Source organism: Aethalodelphis obliquidens, unplaced genomic scaffold, assembly GCF_003676395.1.
Source record: "Aethalodelphis obliquidens isolate GAN/ISIS:26980383/991018 unplaced genomic scaffold, ASM367639v1 scaffold22, whole genome shotgun sequence".
In the NCBI taxonomy this organism is placed as follows: Eukaryota; Metazoa; Chordata; class Mammalia; order Artiodactyla; family Delphinidae; genus Aethalodelphis; species Aethalodelphis obliquidens.
Window position 1 is genome coordinate 1,561,022 of NW_020837966.1, and position 22,351 is coordinate 1,583,372.

At 49.5% G+C, this 22,351-nt stretch overlaps 1 protein-coding gene and 1 pseudogene across 1 annotated transcript in view; one reads left to right on the top strand and one right to left on the bottom strand.

The window, feature by feature from the left end:
- The first annotated feature begins 543 nt into the window (after positions 1-543).
- DNAH1 (dynein axonemal heavy chain 1) overlaps positions 544-22,351 on the top strand; it is a 79,064-nt gene continuing 57,256 nt past the window's right edge. The window contains exons 1-8 of the mRNA XM_027121021.1: positions 544-619; positions 6,407-6,779; positions 7,793-7,865; positions 10,091-10,265; positions 10,712-10,868; positions 11,802-11,934; positions 14,283-14,444; positions 15,014-15,266. Coding sequence (XP_026976822.1) covers positions 6,441-6,779; positions 7,793-7,865; positions 10,091-10,265; positions 10,712-10,868; positions 11,802-11,934; positions 14,283-14,444; positions 15,014-15,266 — 1,292 coding nt within the window. The 5' untranslated portion in view covers positions 544-619; positions 6,407-6,440. The remainder of the gene's footprint in view (positions 620-6,406; positions 6,780-7,792; positions 7,866-10,090; positions 10,266-10,711; positions 10,869-11,801; positions 11,935-14,282; positions 14,445-15,013; positions 15,267-22,351) is intronic.
- Positions 20,720-21,232, bottom strand: LOC113627971 (peptidyl-prolyl cis-trans isomerase A pseudogene; annotated as a pseudogene).

The window sequence follows — 22,351 nt, forward strand, 5'->3', positions numbered from 1 at the left end:
TATCCAGGGCAGGAAGGAGTATCTAAGCCTGAACTCATGCCAGGTCTTGGAGCAGATGGGCACCTGGCGGGGGCGGGGGAGGTTCATCCACTGCCCACCCGGCGGAGGCCTGAGGTGGAGTTGCAGCCCGGCTATGTATGTATGTGTGTGTGTTTAAGCTGAGCCTCCGGGGGAACAGAAACGACCCTTTCCGGTAAATTTCCCCAAGTTTTCTTCCCACGTTGTTTACATAGCTTTGTTTTTTTAAAAACAGGATTCAATCAGAGTTGTCGCACTTTGAAAACAGCATTTGGCTGCTTTGTCTCTTTCTCTAGAAAACTCTGGGAGGGGAGATGGATAATGGAGCCTGGATTTGAAAGCCTAGACGGCTGACACTTTCCCGCTGGCCTCCAACCCGCCGCTCGGAGGTGGCCCAGCCCTGGGTGGGGCAAGCCGCGTGAGTGAGTAGGGGCGGGAGGAGCCAAGTCAGGAGTGTGTAGGGAGGCTAGTGCAGACCTGCGGAGGTTCACTGGCGGAAGCTCCCGCCAGCCTTGCCGGATGGTCCCGCCCCCTAGCAACGGGCCCAGCGTCCCTCCCTAGAAACGGGCAGCCGGACCCCACAACGTGTGCGGTGGAGCCGGTAGGTCGGTGGGCCCAAGGGATGGCGGGGCAAGCGCCTGCAGGGGGACCTCCATAAGTCTCAGAGGGCAAATGCACAGAAAGGAGGACGTCCTCCCGGCCCCGGGTCCACATCCCTGTCCGCGAGCCCCCGTGCCGTTTCTCTGCCTTGGCCTGTGGGAAGGGAGTGGGGTGCACTTTTAAACAACCTTGCAGATAAGTCCCATACTGACCACACCCCATGCTGAGAGTGTAGCCCTTTCCCTGTCCTTCCCCATGCAGGGAAAAAGCCAGGATTCAGGTCCTCATCAGCCACCAGTGCCTCCCCTGAGCCCGACCATGTCCAATCTTCTTAGTCCTCAGGGTCCCCATCTGTAAATTGGCAGAGTACTGCTGCATCTGTCTCACAGGGCTTACAGAGATCAACTTCCTTCCTTTACTTACCCCATTCATTCATTCTCACAATCATTCACCACTTTCTAGGCACCTACCATGTGCCAAGCCCATGCCAGTCCCGTGCTAGGTGTCGAGGTTCCAGAGATCAGTGTTACTTGAAAATTGCTGCATTTGAGCACGAACGGAATATGTGAAACAAATAAGGGTGCAGGATCCTTGTTGAATCAGGGGTGAGTGGCTCAGAAGCCCTTCTGCTTAGGCACTCACCTTGCAGAACCTCAGGGCTCCTTGGCACACAGTTTGAGAACCACTGTTGTGGTGCTAAGGACCGATCTTTGGGTCAGCCAGAGGTGGACACCTCAGTTTCTATTCTGGTTCTGCCACTTCTTGGCTGTGTGTCTTTTCCAAGTTTCTTGACGTCTCTGGATCTTAGTTTCCTTGTTTGTGGATTGGTGATTCTAGTAGTACCTGTAGTGAGGATCAAATACCCTTGTTCATCTGTGTCCATCCAGCCCAGTGCCTGGTGGGTGGTCAGGTCACATGGGATTGAATGTCAGTGAATCCAACCTGAAGCGTCCTCTGATGCAAACCAAAATGGCTACCAGGTGATCTAACTGGGTCACGGTGTACGATCTTCTTTATGTGTTCTTGGATTCAGTTTGCTAATATTTTGTTGAGAATTTTTGCATCTATATTCATCAGAAATTGCCTGTAATTTTCTTTTTTTGGTGGTGTCTTTGTCTGGTTTTGGTATCAGGGTGATGGTGGCTTCATAGAATGTCTTTTGGGAGTGTTCCCTCCTCTTTTGGAAGAGTTTGAGAAGAATCAGTATAAGTTCTTCTTTGTATGTTTGGTGGAATTCGCCTGTGAAGCCATCTGGTCCTGGACTTTTGTTTGTAAGAAGTTTTTTTGTTTTTTGTTTTTAGTTACAGATTCTATTTCATTTCTAATGATCAGTCTGTTCAAATTATCTATTTCTTTTCAATTCAATTTTGGTGGTCTGTATGTTTCTAGAAAATTGTCCATTTCTTCTAGGTTGCCAAATTTGTTAGCATATAATTATTCATAGTATTCTCTTATGGTTTTTTGTATTTCTGCGGTATCAGTTGATATTTTTCCTTTTTCATTTCTTATTTTGTTTATTTGGGTTCTCTCTTTTTTCTTCTTGGTAAGCCTGGCCAGAGGTTTGTCTCTTTTGTTTACCCTTTCAAAGAACCAGCTCTTGGTTTTATTGATTTCTTCCTATATTTTTAAAATCTGTTTTATTTATTTTCTCCCTATCTTTAATATTTCTTTCCTTCTGCTGACTTGAGGTTTTGTTTGTTCGTCTTTTACTAATTCTTGTAGGTGGTAGATTAGGCTGTTTATTTGAGATTTTTCTTGTTTTTTGAGGAAGGCCTGTATCTCTATGAACTTCCCTCTAAGAACTGCTTTTGCTGCATCCCATAGATTTAGTATGGCTGTGTTTTCATTGTCGTTTGTCTCAAGGTTTTTTTTTTTTTTTTGCGGTACGCGGGCCTCTCACTGTTGTAGCTGCTCCCGCTGCGGAGCACAGGCTCCGGACGCGCAGGCTCAGTGGCCATGGCTCACGGGCCCAGCCGCTCCGCGGCATGTGGGATCTTCCTGGACCGGGGCACGAACCCGTGTCACCTGCATCGGCAGGCAGACTCTCAACCACTGCGCCACCAGGGAAGCCCGTCCCATTGTCTTTTTTAGTAACATGTTGTTTAGTCTTCATGTAATCATTTTTCCTCATTTCTTTTCCTATGATTGATTTCTAATTTCATGCCCTTGTGATCAAAGAAGATGCTTGAAATACTTTCTATACTCTTAAATTTGTTGAGGTTAGTTTTGTGCCCTAGTATGTGGTCAGTCCTAGAGAATGTTCCATGTGCACTTGAAAAGAATGTGTATTTTTTTTTTTTATGTAATGTCCTGAAAATATCAAGTCTAACTGTTTTATTGTATCATTTAGGATCTCTGTTGCCTTTTTTAAAAAAAATTATTCATTTTTTATATTTTTTGCTGCGTTGGGTCTTCGTTGCTGTGCACGGGCTTTCTCTAGTTGCAGTGAGCAGGGGCTACTCTTTGTTGTGGTGCATGGACTTCTCATTGCAGTGGCTTCTCTTGTTGCAGAGCATGGGCTCTAGCTGCATGGGCTTCAGTAGTTGCAGTGTGCAGACTCAGTAGTTGTGGCAGGTAGGACTTAGAGTACGTGGACTTCAGTAGTTGTGGCACATGGACTCAGTAGTTGTGGTGTGCAGGCTTCAGTAGTTGTGTCACATGGGCTCAGTAGTTGTGTCTTGCAGGCTCTAGAGTGCAGGCTCAGTAGTTGTGGCTCATGGGCTTAGTTGCTCCATGGCATGTGGGATCTTCACAGACCAGGGATCGAACCCATGTCCCCTGCATTGGAAGGTGGATTCTTAACCATTGCAACACCAGGGAAGTCCCTTCAAATACACTTTCAATCTCCTTTCTTTTCCTTCTGGAATCCCTATTATGCGTAGCTTGGCACACTTTATATTATCTTATATATGTTTTTCATTGGCTTTGTGTCTACTGTTTTTCTTGAGACTTTTTTTTTTTAGTTATCTATTTTATACATATTGGTATATATACGTCAATCCCAATCTCCCAATTCATCCCATTCATTTCCATTATTCTATCTTCCAGATCACTTATTCTTTCTTCTGCATTATTTATTCTGCTATTCATTGCCTTTAGGTCAGCTTTTGTCTTGGCAAATGAATTCTCTAATTTTTCTTGGCTCCTCCTTATAGTTTCTAGTTTTCTAGTCCCTTTTTTACAGTAATCTGCATTTCTGTTGATAGCCTTTCTTAATTCCTTCAGTATTTTCATTACCTCCTTTTTAAACTCGGTGTCTATAAGACTGAAGAGGTCTGTTTCATTGTTTATTCCTTCAGGGAATTCTCTTGGTCTTTTAACTGGTGGTGGTTCCTCTGCTTCTTCATTTTGCTTATATTTCCCTTACTCTGTGTGTTTAGGAGAAACAATTATCTGCTATAGTCTTGGAGGGCTATTTATATATGGGAGCGTCCCTGATAGCTTGTGTGGGTTTAATATTTTTTTGGCATGAAGGTTGTTTTTGGTTTGGATGCTTGCCGTCTCTTTCCTCAGGGTGTGCTGGTCGTTATCCCCTTGATAGGGGGTATGCAGATGCACAGCCCCCGTGCACGCTCCCAGGAGGGTGGGGACAGAGGTTGGCTCCCAGTGGCGGGACCCTCATTGGTGGTGGCCGCGGCAGGCCATGTGCTCCCTGGAAGGAGGACCCTCCACCTAACCCTGGAGTTTGTGTATAGGCGGTGCCCTGCCACCACATAGTGAGCCTGGGAGAAAGAAGCTCCTATGGTGGCCCGCCCCGTCTCCTCACGGGGGCAGCCCGCAGCCTTGCCTCTCTGTCGGGCCCAGGCTTCGTCCCCGGACTCCCTCGGTTGTGGCAACCACACCCTGGCCCCCTCAGGCTTTCCTGACACAGCCAATCCCAGTCCTCTCCCTGGTCTGACCTCCAAAGCACAAGCCTCAGCACCCAGCCCCCGCTCCGGCCTGCCTCAGTGGATGAGCATCTCAGGCTGGGGAGTGCCAGGTGATGGCCCTGACCGTCTATGCAGATCTCTCTCCGCTTTGTCCTCCAAAAACCCGTTGCTTGCTGCGTTCTCCCCCAAAGCTCCCCCTCTGTCCAGGCTGATCTCCTCACCAGTGAGGGGACTTCCCAGAGTGTGGAAACCTTTCCTTTTTCACAGCTCCCTCCCAGGGGTGCAGGTCCTGTCCTGTTTCCTTTCTCTCATTTTTTCTTTTTTCTTTTGTCCTTCCCAGTTATGTGGAGATTTTCTTGCTCTTTTGGAAGTCTGAGGTCTGCCAGCATTCAGTAGATATTCTGTGAGGAACATTCCACGTGTAGATATATTTTTGATGCATTTGTGGGAGAAGGTGAGCTCTACATGCTACTGCTCTGCCATCTTGATCTGATCTCCCTGACTTAACTTTTTTATTTTTGCACCAGCATTACACACAAACCTCTTCTTCCTCATACCCTTTTCTAGTTTCTTACAGTGCTCCCCTGACCAAGGGTTTCCCCTGGTGGTGCATTTTGAGGTGGCCAAAAGCAGCAGTGGCTTGGCAAGGGCTTGCTTGCTGCACAATAAAAACTCGGCAAACCCTCATCCTCGGGATGTGCATGCAATCCAGTGGTGCATCTGTTTTTCCCTGTGGGGAGACAAGAGGGTGTCAGTTTCATTAGCTGAGTTGATCCTGAGAGCCAGGGTGTGGATGAATAGTTCCTTTGCTGGCAGAGGTATCTGTGGGCCAACAGAAGGTCAGGGTCCCTCTCGGGAGGTGATTTAGTCCTCTGGCTCCTGCGGTAAGGTAAGGGAGATGGGCATGGGTAGATGGGCATGGGGGATGCAGGGCATGGCTTCAGTAGTTGTGTCACATGGATTCAGTAGTTGTGTCTTGCAGGCTCTAGAGTGCAGGCTCAGTAGTTGTGGCTCATGGGCTTAGTTGCTCCGTGGCATGTGGGATCTTCACAGACCAGGGATCGAACCCATGTCCCCTGCATTGGAAGGTGGATTCTTAAGTGTTGCAACACCAGGGAAGTTCCTTCAAATACATTTTCAATCTCCTTTCTCTTTCTTCTCCTTCTGGAATCCCCAGCCCCACACTGGGAAGAGTCAGGGCAGGGCTTCCCTGGTGGCGCAGTGGTTGAGAGTCTGCCTGCCGATGCAGGGGACACGGGTTCGTGCCCCGGTCCGGGAAGATCCCACATGCTGCGGAGCGGCTGGGCCCGTGAGCCATGGCCGTTGAGCCTGCGCGTCCGGAGCCTGCACTTCTGGAGCCTGTGCTCCGCAACGGGAGAAGCCACAACAGTGAGAGGCCCGTGTACCCCCCCCCAAAAAAAAAAAGAGTCAGGGCAGTCCGGCAGGACTGGGTGGGGTGGGGCTGGGGTTGGGGGAATGGGGGTAAGGGGCACTGAGGCTGCAACTGGATGAAAGTTATTTTGGAGAAAACCAAACAGAGCTCTTCACTGAGTGAGTGAACTCTGGGCCTCCCTCTTTATCTCCCCTTGTGAGAAGCCAGGCCTTACTCTGTAACACAGGGGAGAAGGGTGGGAAAGTACAGAAGGATGCACGGGGTTGGGGGCATCTATAGAGTGTTCAACCTCTGACTCTGGGGTCTCATTTCTCACATAGCTTCTAGGGAAGGCCCTGCTGTCTCCTGGCAGGACCTTCCTGGCACTCTGTGTCTGTTCATATTAGAAGAGTACTCCCTCCCTCCGTTATCCATGCCTGGGGGCTGGGGCTTGTTGTGGGGTGGCAGACTAGGCATCCCTGTATCCTGGTGGCCCTGGGGGATGAGCAGAGGTTGGCAAGGGCCCAGTGACACCAGTATCTTCTAGGAGCTCTGGCTGGGACATCACCCTGAGAAGCAGCATGGAGCAGCAGCCTAACAGAGAAGGCCACAGCCCAGGAAGGACCCCTCAGGGCCCAGAGTGCAGCAGTACTCCTGTGGGCCAAGAGTGTAGTCTGAGAGACCTGGAGCATAACCTGGGGAGCATTCTTCAGGGACCAGATTCTGGGTCGGAGAAGCTTCCTCCAAGCCCTGACCCCAAGACCCCACCTTTGCACCTGACTGCAGCCCCATCCACGTCCTCAGACTTGGGGCAGCCCCGGAAGTTGCCCCTGACGGGCACTGATAAGAAGTACCCGCTGATGAAGCAGCGTGGGTTCTACTCTGACATCCTCAGCCCTGGAAGCTTGGATAAACTTGGGGTGAGTGTGGCAGCCATACCCTACCAAGCCTGAGCCTTCCTTGTGGGTTCTTTTTGCCCTTTCTTCCTTTTATCCATCCATCCATCCACCAATCTGTCTAGCAATTTTCCACCCACTCACCCATCTGCCCATCCTTCTGCCCATCCATCTCTGTCCATTCATTCAAAAATTCATTACTGAGCACCTGCTATGTGACAGGCCCTGGGCTAAGCCCCGGTGACAATACACCAGGATTGTCATCCATATGCCTATTGTCATGGGGCAATGGCTTTGGTGGGGAAATACTCCCTCCCCCGGCCCCAGCTCTGGTTGGGGAGGGGGTCCTGGGACAAGGTGGTGTACTGCTGAGATTTACAAGATAGGTATGAATTTGCTGGGTAAGATAGGGGCTGGGGGGAGTGTTCCAGGCAGGGGGAACAGAAGATACAGAGCCTTGAGATCCCTGACAGAGGCCATGGCCCACATGGAGGAGGAGAGTAGAAATAAGAGGAGAGAGATGGAGGGCAGGGGAAGACGGAGAAGGGATATAACTAGGGGAGAGTTCAAAGAGCCCTGTGCGTCCTGGACAGCCTTAGGATGGTTTTAGGCAGGGGAGGGGCCAATAGAGATAGGGCGAGGACCCATTGATACCCACTGTGCCAGAGGTCCCAGAGTGCCCTTGGCAGTGGAGGAATACACAGAGGCACCTGCAGGCCTTACAGTACCTCTGTCTTGTGGCTCAGCCCCTGGACACACACCAAGAGTGTTCTCAGAGTGAGGAGGGGGACTGTGCACGACCAGAATGGGGTTGGGCCAGGGGTGTCCCAGGTGGCCACAGCTTGTCACCTACTGTGGCCTCTGAGTGAGGAATTGTGCAAATTCCTCTTCACTGATTCTTCCTCATCCCTGTCCCTGTGCACCCCTGGGATGCTCTCTGGTGGGCATGGGGAGACACCTGGCCTTGGGGGCCCTACCAGATCCTGCCTGTCCTTGGGATGTTTACGCTCCCTCAGGGCTATGGGGTTTGGTTTCAGGAGGTGTGTCGTGGCCCCTGCACGAACCAGGACCTCCTGCGGCAGGCCAACCTTGACAAGTTCACCCCAAGAGGTCAGTGCCCAGGGGGCTGGGTGGGAGGGTGCCTTTAGAAGCAGGGCCTCTGGCCTTAGGGAGATTGTCTCCTCTTGGCTGAGGGTTTCAATCTCCTCAACTGTGAAATGGGGATAACAAGAAACGAGGTGCTTTGCAGGGCCCCAGCTCATGGTGAGTGCTCGGTGAAGCACAGCTGCTTAATTGTGACTCTCGGCAGAGCTGTGTGTGACAAGGGCACTGTGGTGTGGTGGGGCTGCTGAGGGCCAGGTCCCCAGTTCCCTCTGCCTGGCTGGGGACAGTAGGACATTGACATGTGTGTTTTCTGGTACGTGGAACGTGGGCTTGGAGGAGGTCAGGACTGTTGTTACCTGGCTCGGGCTGCAGCACCTAGAACAGGGCTTGGAGCAGGAAGGTACCCAGGATTTCATTGCCAAAGAGGGGAAGGAAGACTCTCCTCTCAGGCTCCATGATGAGTCTTGTAAGGTGTGGGGCAGGTCTGCATGGCACAGACCAGTCCCCAGTGGCAGAGGGGAGGAGAGGGTGGCTCCAAGAAAGGCAGCGAGCTGGTTGGGGCCCTGAGAGGCAGTGAGACCTTGGGGGCCCTCCTGGCTGGCCAGTGGACAGGACGCCCTTTCGATCAGGTCCAGAAGCTCCATGGTCCCAGCTGTCTGCCTTTCCACTCTACCCCCAGGAGAGGCCTGGCTCTGTGCTGGCACTGTCCAGATTTGTCTTCTTGAGACCCACAGTCCTCCTGGGGGCCTGTGAATCCCCAAAAGTGGCACAGGAAACATCACATGTACATGCCTCTGTGCAGTGACCTGAGGATCCAGCCTATTGTGGTCAGCAGTTTCACAAGTATCTGTGGCCCAGAAAATGGTTGCAAACCACAGATCAAGGGCTGCGGGGGAGCTGGGAATGGGGCTCCTGCTATCCATGGCAGGGGCGGGGGGCAGGGCTGGTCAGCAGCTCTGCGGCCCCACCCAAGTGAGGAAGAACAGCCCGGCAGGGTCACAGGGTGGCGGCAGTCAGGGCTCATGGCCGTCAGAGCTCTTGGCAGAAGGCTACGTGAAGGCCTGGGAAGCCTGCCTAGGGCTCCTGGACCAGCAGGGGCAGGGGCCAGGCTTTGCTGTCCTCACCCTGGCTCCTTCTTGGCTCCTGAGACGCAGGGCCAGGCCCAGGAATTCATGATCCTGGGTGTGGAATGTGTTATGGATCCATAGGCTCAAGAGCAGATGATTAGGGATCTGAAAACTGCCCCTGGGCCGGACCGTTCTGGTAGCGTGGGGTTCCCCGAGCACCTGACAGCTCTGGTAAGAGAGCCGACTTAGCGGCAGGTGGATGGCCTCTGCTCAGCCTCTGGAAGCTTCTGTAGAGCCCCAGTGGGTACCCCCAAGGTAGACCCTCCTCTGGTGTGACTGCATCTTGACCCCAGAGACGTGAGGCCCAAGGAGGGGGTTACTAGGGCCTCCCAGGGGAGTTGTTCGGAGCCATCACTGAGCTGTCCAGAGCCCACCCAGGCCCTGGGAAAGGTGGCTCATCCCCGAAGCACTTTCCTGCACTCCCGTCCCCACCACTATGGTCTTGGCTTGTCTGAGACTTTCCTTCCCATTTAACATCCTGAGTCCCAGGAAACTGGAATGTCACCCTATCAATGGGCCTCTCTTCACCAGTTCCCTTGCCCTCAGACCTGGAATGGAAGCCTGTCTAAGGAGGTGTGGCCATTTTGTGACTTGAGGGTCCCCTGGGGGTGGGGTGGTGGTGCCACCCACTCCTACAGTATCCAGGATGTCTTGAGTCTGGAAACAGTCCCAGTGAGTGAATGGCATTCAGACCCCGAGATGCTTGGGAGGGCCTCTGGGGTAGGGATGGCAGGAACCCATCCCAGACATGCAGGGAGCTACCACTTCACCTTCCTATCCAGCTGTAATCCTCACTGGTAGTTTGATTCAGCATCTGGCTTGAGCAAAAGCCGCTGGCACCGGGGCTGTGGGCAGAAAGGAGGGGAATGGTCGAGCATGCTGGCTCTGGGCAGGGCGAGCAGGACCAAAACAGACCTTCTGGAGGCCCTTGTCCTCCAGGCTCGTGACCCCTTGGGAGCCCGGTGCACTTCTCACTGCCACAGGCCAGCTCTGAGCTTCCCATGCCCCAAAGCTGCATGCCTGGTACCTGCCTAGCACTGTGTTTTGGGGGTGTTGGGCCCCAGCCTGAGCCCCTGCAGCTCCTGCCCCTGCCCCTGCCCACAGTCAGAACCTTTGAGGTTCCTGAGGACTTCGAGGAGCGCCTGGAGCATCAGCACATCGGGTGTACCACCAAGCTGCTCACCCAGACTGACTTCCCGCTGCAGGCCTATGAGCCCAAGGTGCAGGTGCCCTACCTGGTGCTGCCGGGCCAGTGCCCCCGCAAGATTGAGATTGAGAGGTAGGTATGGTTGTGTGAGCAGTGGGAGGGCCTGCCCTCTGGGAGGTGGCATCCACCCACCTCAAAGAGTGAGGGATAGTAGACAACTAGGTGATCATCCTCATGGCAGAGGTTACTAAGATGGGTCTGTGTGCAAGTGTTCAAATCTTCTAGCCCTTTGGTTTCTTAATAGGAACGAGTTACTTTCCTTGCTGTGGAATCAGGGAGGGTGGCATTTAAGTCAACGTGGTGAAACTGACAGGCAGGATGCAAGGGCAGTTGGAGCCCAGGACACCAGCCTCAGCCACCATTCCACTTCCTGATAAGTCCCAGAAGGGCAGAGGGCCCTGGAGGGGGTCACTGGGCCACACCCCTACTGCCTTAACTCCCTGGGCCCTTGCTGACCCCCATGGAGACACCTCACATGCGCCGAGCTGTCGTGAGATTTCCTTGTCTCCCTCGGCCAGGAGGAAGCGGCTGTACCTGAGCCTGGACATTGAGCAGCTGCTGGCCAGCGAGGGCATTGACTCCGACAAGCTCATGCCCAGGCACCCAGACCCCCACCACCCCCAGACCATTGAGCAGGGTCATGACCCGCTGTTCCCCATCTATCTCCCACTGAAGGTGAGTCCAGCTTCCACAGAGGGCCAGTGGTCAGGAGATGGGGGTGCAGGACTCCAGCGGAGGGATCAGACTCAAAAGGGGATCCCATGGCAATCACAAGCACTCACTTGTCAGACAGGACAACTGCATAGTCAGGGTGCTACCCCCACTCCTGGGGTTTCAGGCATCCTAGGCTGGGGCAGGAGGGGCCCCAGGACCCCTGGGACGCTGATTCCCTGCTTCTTCCCTGGGAGCCTGGGAACCCTGTGTACATGAGCTCTGTCCCCACCCCACCCACGGGCACCAAGAAGCAGCCCAGTTGGACTGTGGAGTAGTGTTCAGGCCTCCCTGACTACTGCGTCTGGTGTCACTGGGATGGGGAGACCTGTGGTGGAGGAAGGCACCATGGTCACCCCTTTGGGGTACCAATGGGGAAACTGAGTCCAGAGGAGAAAGAGGGAGCATAGCCTGCCCTGGTTTTCACCCACTTCCCTGCCCTTCCTCTCCATGGTCCTGAGTATCTCTTGCCTGGTGGTCCCTATGGGGAGACAGAGTTGCATATCACCCTACTAAAGATGGCCTTCTGACAACCTGAACTTGCATTGTTTCTGAGTCTGGGTGGGTGCTCAGGAAAATCCAAGGGCCACCACTTCCCTTGGACCTGAGCTGGGTGATCCTGGCCAGTGGTGGGGGAGAGCCCATATCCTGCTCTGAGTCCCCAGATACCCCTCTGCCTGAACCTCAGTGTGGCTTGGTTAGACAGGGTTTCATAGAGCCAGACTCCACAGACCCCTGTGAACAGCAGAGGAGGCACTCAGGCCCCTGGGCCCCAGTCTTCAGCTTCTGCATCTGGGGAGGAGCCTACTCAGGCACCCCTACCCTCTGGCATGCCCAGCCCACTTGGGTCCACCAGGGGTGAGCCGCCTGCTCCCAGCATCTACTGTTTTCTTCCAGGTATTTGACAATGAGGAGTTTGACTGCCGGACTCCCAGTGAGTGGATCAACATGGGCTTGGAGCCAGGGTCTCAGAACAGGAAACCTGTCCCCGGAAAAGCCCTCCTGCCCATCAATGACTTCCTGGGGCACGGTGAGCAGGGCCAGCAAGGGCAGGGGGACAGGATCTTGTCTGCACCATCCTGTCCTGGCAGCCCAGCCATAGACTCCTAGACTGCCCTGGGGCCTCAACCATGGGAGGTGGGGGCCCCACCTTTTGAGGCCTCGCAGCTGGGATACAGGCCAGCGGGCTGGCCGCATAGAAGGAAATGCAGGGACCAGGGATGACATGGGTGGGTGGGCTGAGGAAGGAACAGCTGGATGGTGTCTAATGTTAAAAAAAAATGCTTTGATTTATTGGCAATGAAAAATATGCAAGCTTATTAGACATGTTCAAATGTGTATAAGGGGCACAATTCAAGCGGTTCCATCCCGTGCCCCAGAAACCGCATTGCTCCACCTATAACTGTGGCCTCTTGGCTTTCACCTCTGCGTGGACAACACACACACTGTCACACACTCACACTCACATACTTGCTTTCAAACACACACGTTCATAAGCCCACTGTCACACTCACCCACCATCCCTCACACACACACACAGCTGTACTCATATGCAAATTTTAAGCACACAAACACACATGCCTACTGTCACCCATTCACAACCGCTATCACACCCACATACACATCCTCACACTGATGTTGCACAGACTTGCCAAATCTTGCCCTTGTCTGTGTCTGCCCCTCCTTTGGCCCCAGGTCTGCCCTGGGGGCTGTGGAAGCTCTCTCCAGTTTGTTGCTGTCTGCCAGGCTGACCTTCCACGGTCACCACCCTGGCCTGCCACCATGGCTGGCATGACTACTCTCTATGTAGGCATCCTAGGAAGGTCTGGGTTATGAGATTGGAGGTGGCTGTCCCCATGTGCAGGGCGAAGGCCTCTCTGCTCCCTGCCCAGTGCATGGATATGCCGCTGTGGAGTGGGGAGTGGGCCCAGTGGGCCAGCGCCCAGGCGGGAGATAGGATTGTGAGAGCCATGCTGGTTTTCAGACTGCTCAGCCTCCAGGGGGCCCACAGCGAGTCCATTGTGCAAGCTGTAAGTTTATGTTTCAGTTTAAAAACATGTAAATGCTAGAATCAATTTCTTTGAACTAGGTAAGAAACCCAGAATGTTCCCTTTACTTTGGACTTAATTACAAAAATAATTTAACTCAATTGTTCCCAGATCTCCAATTCCTGGTGATAAAACCAGAAGGTTTGGGGCTGTATTAACCTTAAATGTACCAGGTAGTGGCTTCCCTGAAGTGCTTCTCCTTGCACTGCTTCATATGGGCCCTGGCCCCGGGTGGCAGCACTAATGGTGGAGCGTTTCTGCCAGACTCTGCTTTCTGCTAGGGGCTTCTTGTGACATCTTTTCCTTTAAGCTGAGTCAAGACAAGGTCAGCATTTTCAAAAAGGAAACTAATTAGGAAGAGGAGGGAAAAGCAAAACAGAGCCAAAGCTGGTGAGGTATATCCCACAGCAGCCTCCTTTACTTATCTACCTGGCATCAGTCAGTGGGAGTATTTCTTTGGAATTCCAGCCTGGAGAAGATGCATACACAATATGACTTTAAGCTCTGTGAGACACACAAGCAAGGTAACAAATCAGAAAGTGCCTGGGGCAAAGGTGCTATTTTAGGCAGAGATGCTTCTACAAGGAGAAGCCGCTTGAGCAGGGAACAAGCCAGCATCGAGGTGACCTGGATGAAGACTGTTCCAGGCAGAGGGCACAGCCAATGCTAAGGCCCTGAGGCAGGAGCAAGCTACAAAGTCATAGGAATAGCCAGACATCCAGTGTGGCTGGAGAGGAATGAGTGAGGGAGGCAGTGGCAAGAGGTGAGCTGGAGTAGTCAAAGGCTTTCAGCCCAGGGAGAGGGTGGGAGGCCCATCCTGGCCAAACAGCCCCTGAGGCCCACTTTGAGGCCATTGCAGGGAAGCAGTCTTCTACCCTGCCCTGCCCTGATGGGAGCAGCCTGGGGGCTCAGCTGCCACATGCAGCCTAAGGGCTTCCCTCGGGCCTTGAAGAGGTCCAGTTCAGACGTGATGAGCTCTACACCTAGATCCTCAACAGGGCTAGGCAAACAAGGACTAAGCAAACAAGCCCCTGTTTGCTTGGGGCTTTCCTGCCTCCTGTCCCAGCCCTACTGGCCTGTGTCTCTCTCTGCCCTGATGGAGTCATGCAGAGCATCAGGGCAGAGAGACCTGCCTGGTTCCCAAGAGTCAAGCTCAGCTGGAAGGAAGTAGGCTCCCCACTCTGCTGCAGCCAGAGGGTGGGGGTCAGCATGGTGGGAGAGAGGCCAGACTAGTGACCACTGAGACCTTTCCTAGCATCCACTGCCCACATGCAGGGGCCTTTTCCCACCCTATGGCAGGGAGCACTGATGGGCACCCCTCCTGTTTCAGAGGACCCCAAGAGTCAGAAGCTGACGTACAAATGGTGCGATGTCGGCGTCCTGGACTATGACAAGGAGCAGAAGCTGTACCTAGTGCACAAGACGAATAAGGATGGTTTGGTGCGAGATGAGATGGGGAAGCCCATCCTGAATGGAGGGGTAACGGCCGAAGGTACGAGGTCTCTGCCCCTGCCTCAGGCAGACCCCCAGCTCAGGCCCGGCCTGGCCTGTGACTGAGGCCAACCCCTGCGCAGGGTATAGCCAGCTCGGGTCTGAATGCCCCCTTGCTCTGTTGTCCTGGGGCTGTCTGTCCCCCAACCAGTGAGAACCAGAGGACGCATCACTCAGAGACCCCAGGAAGGGCAATTGGCCATTATTTGATATGCCAACTCTGAGCAGCTGGCAGTGCTGCTTTCAGTGTCATCTTGAGAAGGAGCCTGAGGCCCAACAATTAAAGATGTCTGCCCTGGGTGACGCATCAGGAATGGGCAATTGAATGGCCACCCCTGTATAACTCCTTGTCTGTACACAGCTTTTTACAGTTTACAAAGAACTTTCACATCCATCCATGACAACCTGTGACGTGGGCAGCTCAGGGAGTGTTGTCATACCCATTTCACAGATGTGATGGGGTCACTTGCTCAGAGCCACCATGCATCAGTGGCAGAGCCAGCCTGGAACCCAGTGCTCCTGCCCAGAGGGCCCCACTGCATGTTCCTTTCTCCCTCCACCCGACCCCAGGAAGGCCGCCCCTCCTGATCTGCCAGTACTGGGTGCCAAGGATCCAGCTTCTCTTCTGTGCTGAGGACCCACGTGTGTTCACACAACGTGTGGTCCAGGCCAACGCCCTGCGCAAGAACACAGAGGCGCTGCTGCTATACAACCTGTATGTGGACTGTATGCCCTCCGAGGGCCAGCGGCTCATCAGTGAGCAGAGCCTGAGCAAGATCAAGCAGTGGGCCATGAGCACACCTCGGATGCGCAAAGGGCCCTCGTGAGTACCTCCCCCAGACCCTTTCCCACACCAGAGCAGCACCTCCTCCAGGGAGCTGTCCAGTGGAAAAGTAGTGCTGCCCAGTGGGGGAGGGGGGATGCTCCCTCCATGCTCATCTGTTTGGGGCTGTCTTGCCCACTGCATTATGGATTTCTTGGGCCCCAAACAATTTCTTGTTCATCTCCAGATCTCTCATATCAATATGGACTCATGGATTCTTAATTTTATTCCAAGGGTTATAATCTGTTACTACCATTTTTAATTTTGATGATCAAATTGTCCCAGCTTTGGCCAGTGGGAGCCTCTTCAGGCTGATTCCTGTGTCCATTTGATATGTTCTTATTGTTCATTGAGTATGCTTTTACATTCTGGCACAGCAAGAAGTTCCAGGCTCATCTTACTTTCCCAGACCCAGCCCTGAAATCAGCTGTTTTCCCAAGGAACCCTGGTTCCTCTTGGTGGGGAATGGTATTTAGAAGCTAAGATTTTGACATTAAGATGTGCTCATTGCTACTGGGAAATCAACACTTTGAAGTCCTTAGAGCAGATAGATCTAAGATATATACGTTATTTATTTATTTTATATCATATCATATATTCTTTAAACTTTTTTTACAATTTATTTTTGGGGCTTCCCTGGTGGCACAGTGGTTGAGGGTCTGCCTGCCGATGCAGGGGACACAGGTTCGTGCCCCAGTCCAGGAGGATCCCACATGCCGCGGAGCGGCTAAGCCCGTGAGCCATGGCCGCTGAGCCTGTGCGTCCGGAGCCTGTGCTCCACAATGGGAGAGGCCACAACAGTGAGAGGCCCGCGTACCGCAAAAAAAAAAAAAAAAAAAAAATTTATTTTTGACTGCGTTGGGTCTTTGCTGCTGTGCGCAGGCTTTCTCTAGTTGTGGCTAGCAGGGGCTACTCTTCATTGCGGAGCACAGGCTCTAGGCTCTCAGGCTTCAGTAGTTGCAGTACGCGGGCTTCTCACTGCAGTGGTTTTTCTTGTTGCAGAGCATGGGCTCTAGGCACACAGGCTTCAGTAGTTGCGGCACATGGGCTTAGTCGTTGTGGCTTGCGGGCCATAGAGAGCAGGCTCAGTAGTTGTGGCACACGGGCTTAGTTGCTCCGCTGCATGTGGGATTTTCCTGGACCAGGGCTTGAACCCCTGTCCCCTGCATTGGCAGGCGGATTCTTAACCACTGCATCACCAGGGAAGCCCCTCATACCATATATTCTTATATTACATTATGTTACATATAACCTCCATGCACATGTCTTTATCTATTATATATCTATCTGTTAAAAAACATGAGTTCATACTGATATCTTCATATTGACTTCAAACCACAGGGCTCATTCTCACTTGTACATATTTGGTACTTCTTTTTCTAAAAGAAAATTGGCTTTTATTCCTCATAGTATATTTACTTATTTGCTCAGTCCTGGAATACACAGAAAGTAGTTTCAATTGCTTAATCCATACCCTTTGGAGGAAAAACTCTACAAAGTAATCTTTGATATTTGTTTAGTTTTCTTTTTCTCTTTAAAAAGAGAGGGGGTGCTTCCCTGGTGGTGCAGTGGTTGAGAGTCCGCCTGCCGATGCAGGGGACACGGGTTCATGCCCCGGTCCGGGAAGATCCCACATGCCACGGAGCGGCTAGGCCCATGAGCCATGGCCACTGAGCCTGCGCGTCCGGAGCCTGTACTCCGCAATGGGAGAGGCCACAACAGTGAGAGGCCCGCGTACCGCAAAAAAGAAAAAAAAAAAAAAAAAAAAGAGAGGGAGTATATAGTCCAAATACTATGTTCAAAAGTTACTTGGTTTAGTTCTTCCCACCCTGCTCAGTGGGATATATTCATTTGATGAATATATATATAGCTTGGTCTGTTTGTTTTATAAATATATGTGTATACATATAGAAAATACATGTAAAATATACATATAATATGTGTATTATATTGTAATATATACATATATATTGTTATATATTACATTATATATAATATGTATGTATAAAATTTAGAGAGAATAGATATACATATGTAAATATTTCTTTATGTGTATAATATATACACACATATATAAAACATACTCACTAATATATGTTACTCAAAAAGGTATACTCAGAGATTTGTCCCTCTTCACTCTCATTCATTCTATCCTATCCACATCTCCCATCTTTTCCACTCTGTTCCCACTCACAGGTAACCAATATCACTAGTTTCTGGTTTATTTTTTCTGTGTTTCTTTTTGCACAAATGATATTTTCATGTATATTTTCTTATCCCCCTTCTTACATGCAGGGTAGTACACTATAGATATTCTTTTTATTTTGCCTTTTTCATTTACAATACATCCTGGGAATCAATCCTTATCAGTTCATTGAGTCTTCCTTCATTCTTTTTTATAGCTGCATAGTAATCTATTGTGTGGATGTACCATGTATCATGGTTTATTCAACCATTCTCTAATAGGCATTTAGGTAATTTCCAGTAGTTTGCAATTACAAACAATGCTACAATGAATAATTTTGTGCACTTGTATATTCATATTGATGGAGGTATAGCTTTATATAGTGTATATTCTGAGAAGTGGAGTTGCAAGGTCAAAAGATGAGTACTCACTGTACTTTTGTTAGGTATCACCACATTTTCCTCCATAAGGATTTTGCATGCCCACCAGCAATATGTGAGAGTGCCTGTTTCCCTACCCCCTTGCCAAGAGTGCGTTGTTATACAATTTAATTTTTTGCCAGTCTGGAAGGTAAGTCTGTAAGTATTATAAATGAGGCTGAATGTCTTTTCAATCTTTTCATATGATTAAGGACAGTTTTATATCTTTTTGTGGCCTGTCCATATTTTTTGCCCATTTTTTTCTCTTAGGTTTTTGGGGTATTTTCCCTCTAATGTTATGAGTTCTTTATATATTAAGGATATTGGTTCTTTTAAAAATTAATTAATTAATTTTGGGCTGCGTTGGGTCTTCGTTACTGCCCGCAGGCTTTCTCTAGTTGTGGCGAGCGGGGTCTACTCTTTGTTGCGGTGTGTGGGCTTCTCACTGTGGTGGCTTCTCTTGTGGAGCACAGACTCTAGGTGCGTGGGCCTCAGTAGTTGTGGCATATGGGATCAGTAGTTGTGGCTCACGGGCCCTAGAGCACAGGCTCAGTAGTTGTGGCGCACAGGCTTAGTCGCTCTGCGGCATGTGGGATCTTCCCAGACCAGGGATTGAACCATGTTCCTTGCATTGGCAGGTAGATTCTTAACCACTGCACAACCAGGGAAGTCCCAAGGATATTGGTTCATTATCTGTGATGTATGTTGTAAATGTTTTCTCCTGGTTTGTCAGTTGTATATTGACTTTTCTTATAGTAATCTTTGCAATATAACTTCAAAAGTACGTAAACAGTTTTATTAATCATTTCTTCTATTGCATCTGGATTTTGAGTCATAGTTAGAAAGTCCTTCCCTATATTGAGGTTTTCTTCTAGAACTTGTATGGTTTCATGTTTTTGCCTTTTATATCCTTGATTCATCCTTATGTATGGTATGTGGTATGGATCCAATTTTATCTTTTTCCAAATGGCTAACTAACATTTATTAAATGGTTTATTATTACCCATCAACATTTATTGAAACCTCCATCTATGACACAGAGATTTGAGAGGCTACCTTTATCATACACTAATTTCCATGTGTACTTGGGTCTATTTCTGGATTTTCTGTTCTATTCCATTGTTCTGTTTGTCCATTTATGCACTCGTACTACAGTTTTCTTTTCTATAATTTTTTAAATAGATTTATTTATTTTTATTTATTTATTTTTGGCTGCATTGGGTCTTCGTTGCTGTGTGCGGGCTTTCTCTAGTTGCAGTGAGTGGGGGCTACTCTTGCAGTGTGCGTGCTTCTCATTACAGTGGCTTGTGGAGCACGGGCTCTAGGCACGCAGGCTTCAGTAGTTGTGGCTCGCGGTCTCAGTAGTTGTGGTGCACTGGCTTAGCTGCTCTGTGGCATGTGGGATCTTCCCAGACCAGGGATTGAACCCGTGTTGCCTGCATTGGCAGGCGGATTCTTTTTTTTTTTTTTTGGCAGGTGGATTCTTAACCACTGCGCTGCCAGGGAAGTCCTCGTACTACAGTTTTTATTTATTTATTTATTTATTTATGGCTGCACGCGGGCTTTCTCTATTTGCGGTGAGCGGGGGCTACTCTTCATTACGGTGTGAGGGCTTCTCATTGCGGTGGCTTCTCTTGTTGTGGAGCACAGGCTCTAGACACGCAGGCTTCAGTACTGTAGTACGCAGGCTCAGTAGTTGTGGTGCGTGGGCTCTAGAGCGCAGGCTCAGTAGTTGTGGTGCACGGGCTTAGTTGCTCCGTGGTATGTGGGATCTTTCCAGACCAGGGTTCGAACTCGTGTCCCCTGCATTGGCAGGCGGATTCTTAACCACTGCTCCACCAGGGACGTCCACTACAGTTTTTTTATTTTTATTTTTTTACGGTACGTGGGCCTCTCACTGCTGTGGCCTCTCCCGTTGCGGAGCACAGGCTCTGGACGTGCAGGCTCAGTGGCCATGGCTCACGGGCCCAGCCGCTCCGTGGCATGTGGGATCTTCCCGGACCAGGGCACAAACCCTCGTCCCCTGCATCGGCTGGCAGACTCTCAACCACTGCGCCACCAGGGAAGCCCCTACAGTTTTAATTATAGATATTTTACAGTATATTTTAATCTCTTGTAGGGCCATTATGTATATGGTAAAATATACATAATATAAAATTCACCATTTTAACTATTTTTAAGTGTACAGCTCAGTGGCATTAAGTACATCCATATTGTTGTCCAACCATCACTACCATCTATCCATAGAATATTCATCATCCCAAAGTGAAACTTTGTACCAATTAAACTATAAGACCCATTCCCCTCTCCCCCAGCTCCTGGCAACCACCATTCTATTGTACTTTCTGAATTTGACTACCCTAAGTACCTCATATGAGTAGAATCATATATACTTATCCTTTTGCGAATCCTTTCTTCACTTAGCATAATGTCTTTCAGTATCATCCATGTTGTAGCACGTGTCAGAATTCTCTTCCTTTTTAAGGCTGAATAATATTCCATTGTACATATATACCACATTTTGTTTATCCATTCATCTGTTGATAGACACTTGATTGCTCCCATCTTTTGGCTATTATGAATAATACTGCTGTGAACATGGGTATACAAAGATAACTTCATGTCCCTGCTTTCTGTTCTTTTGGGTATAAACCCAGAAGCAGAATTATTAGATCATATGGTAATTCTATCTGTTGTTGTTTAGTTTTTGTTTCATAATCATAAACTTAACTCCGTAATCCAGCTAGACTTGGAAGGGGATAAGGAAAACTTGGAACCCAAAAAACTGCAGTGAGAACACAAAGATTATAGGCTATCATGAGCAAATGAGAGAAGGAATGGTCTGGTAGTTAAGATACAATACAAGTCAAATTTATTAGTTATCCACAGTCAGAAATGGTGAGCTTCTTGCTGGTCTTGCCAAACCTGGACCCAAAACACTCCATGGTTTTCACAATATTCATGCCCTCTTTCACCTTGCTAAAGACCACGTGCTTGCCACCCAACCACCCAGTCTTGGTAGTGTAGATGAAAAACTGGGAACCATTTATGTGGGTCCACAATTTGCCATGTACAAGATGTGAAGACCCATATGCTTCAGAGTGATGCTTATTATCAAATTTCTCCTTGTAGATAACTTGCTGCCAGTGCCATTATGGCATGTGAAGTCACCACCCTGGTACATAAACCCTGGAATAGTTCTGTGAAAGTAGGGACCTTTATAACCAAATCCTTTCTCCTCAGTGCTCAGAACACTCAAGTTTTCTGCTGTCTATGGAACTTTGTCTGCAAACAGTTCAAATGAGACATGGTCCAAGGTGACATCAACAGTGAATGTCAAAGAACACTGTGGGGTTGACCATGGTGGGGTAGTGCAGGGTGGCTTCGGGTGGCATCGGCAAAGCCCTATTTTTAATTTTTTGAGAAACCACCACCATGTTTTCCATAGCAGCTGTACCATTTTACATTCCTAGCAGCAGGGCACAAGGGTTCAAATTTCTCCATATCCTCACTGACACTTTCTATTTTCTGTTTTTTTTTTTTCCTTAGAGTAGCCATCCTAAAGGATGTGAAGTGGTATCTCCTTGTGATTTTTATTTGCATTTTCCTAATGATTAGTGATGTTAAGCACTTCTTTTCATGCACTTATCGGCTATTTGTATATTCTTCTTTGGAGAAATGTGTATTCAAATTCTTTTGCCTATATTCAAATCTAGTTGTATTTATTTATTTATTTAGTTAGTTATTTAGTTATGGCTGTGTTGGGTCTTAGTTTTGGCACGTGGGATCTTTCGTTGCAGCGCATGGGCTTCTCTTTAGTTGTGGCACATGGCCTCTCTAGTTGTGGCACACGGGCTTAGTTGCCCTGTGGCATGTGGGATCTTAGTTCCCTGACCAGGGATCTAACCCATGTCCCCTGCTTTGGAAGGTGGATTCTTAAGCACTGGACCCCCAGGGAAGTCCCCAGTTGTTTTTTTGTTGTTGCATTTTAGTTCTTTATGTACTTTGGATATTAATCCCTTATCAGATATGTGATTTGAAGATATTTTCTCCCATTCCATGGGTTGCCTTTTTATTCTGTTGATAGTGTCCTTTGTGTAACTAGGACACAAAGGTTTTCATTTTGGTGACGTCCAATTTGTCTATTTTTCCTTATTGCTTGTGACTTTGTGTCATGTATAAGAAATCATTACCAAATCCAATGTCGTGAAGCTTTCTTCCATGTGTTCTTTTAAGAATTTTACAGTGTTAGATCTTATGTTCAGATCTTTGATCCATTTTGAGTTAAATTTTGCATATGGTCTTAGGTAAGGGTCCAAGTTCATTCTTTTGCATGTGAATATGCAGTTTTCCCAGGACAATGTGTTGAAAAGGCTGTCTTTTTCCCCATTGAATGATGTTGGCACCCTTGTTGAAAATCATTTGACTATATATATATGAGGTTTTATTTTTGGGTTGTCTTTTCTATTCCATTGGTCTCT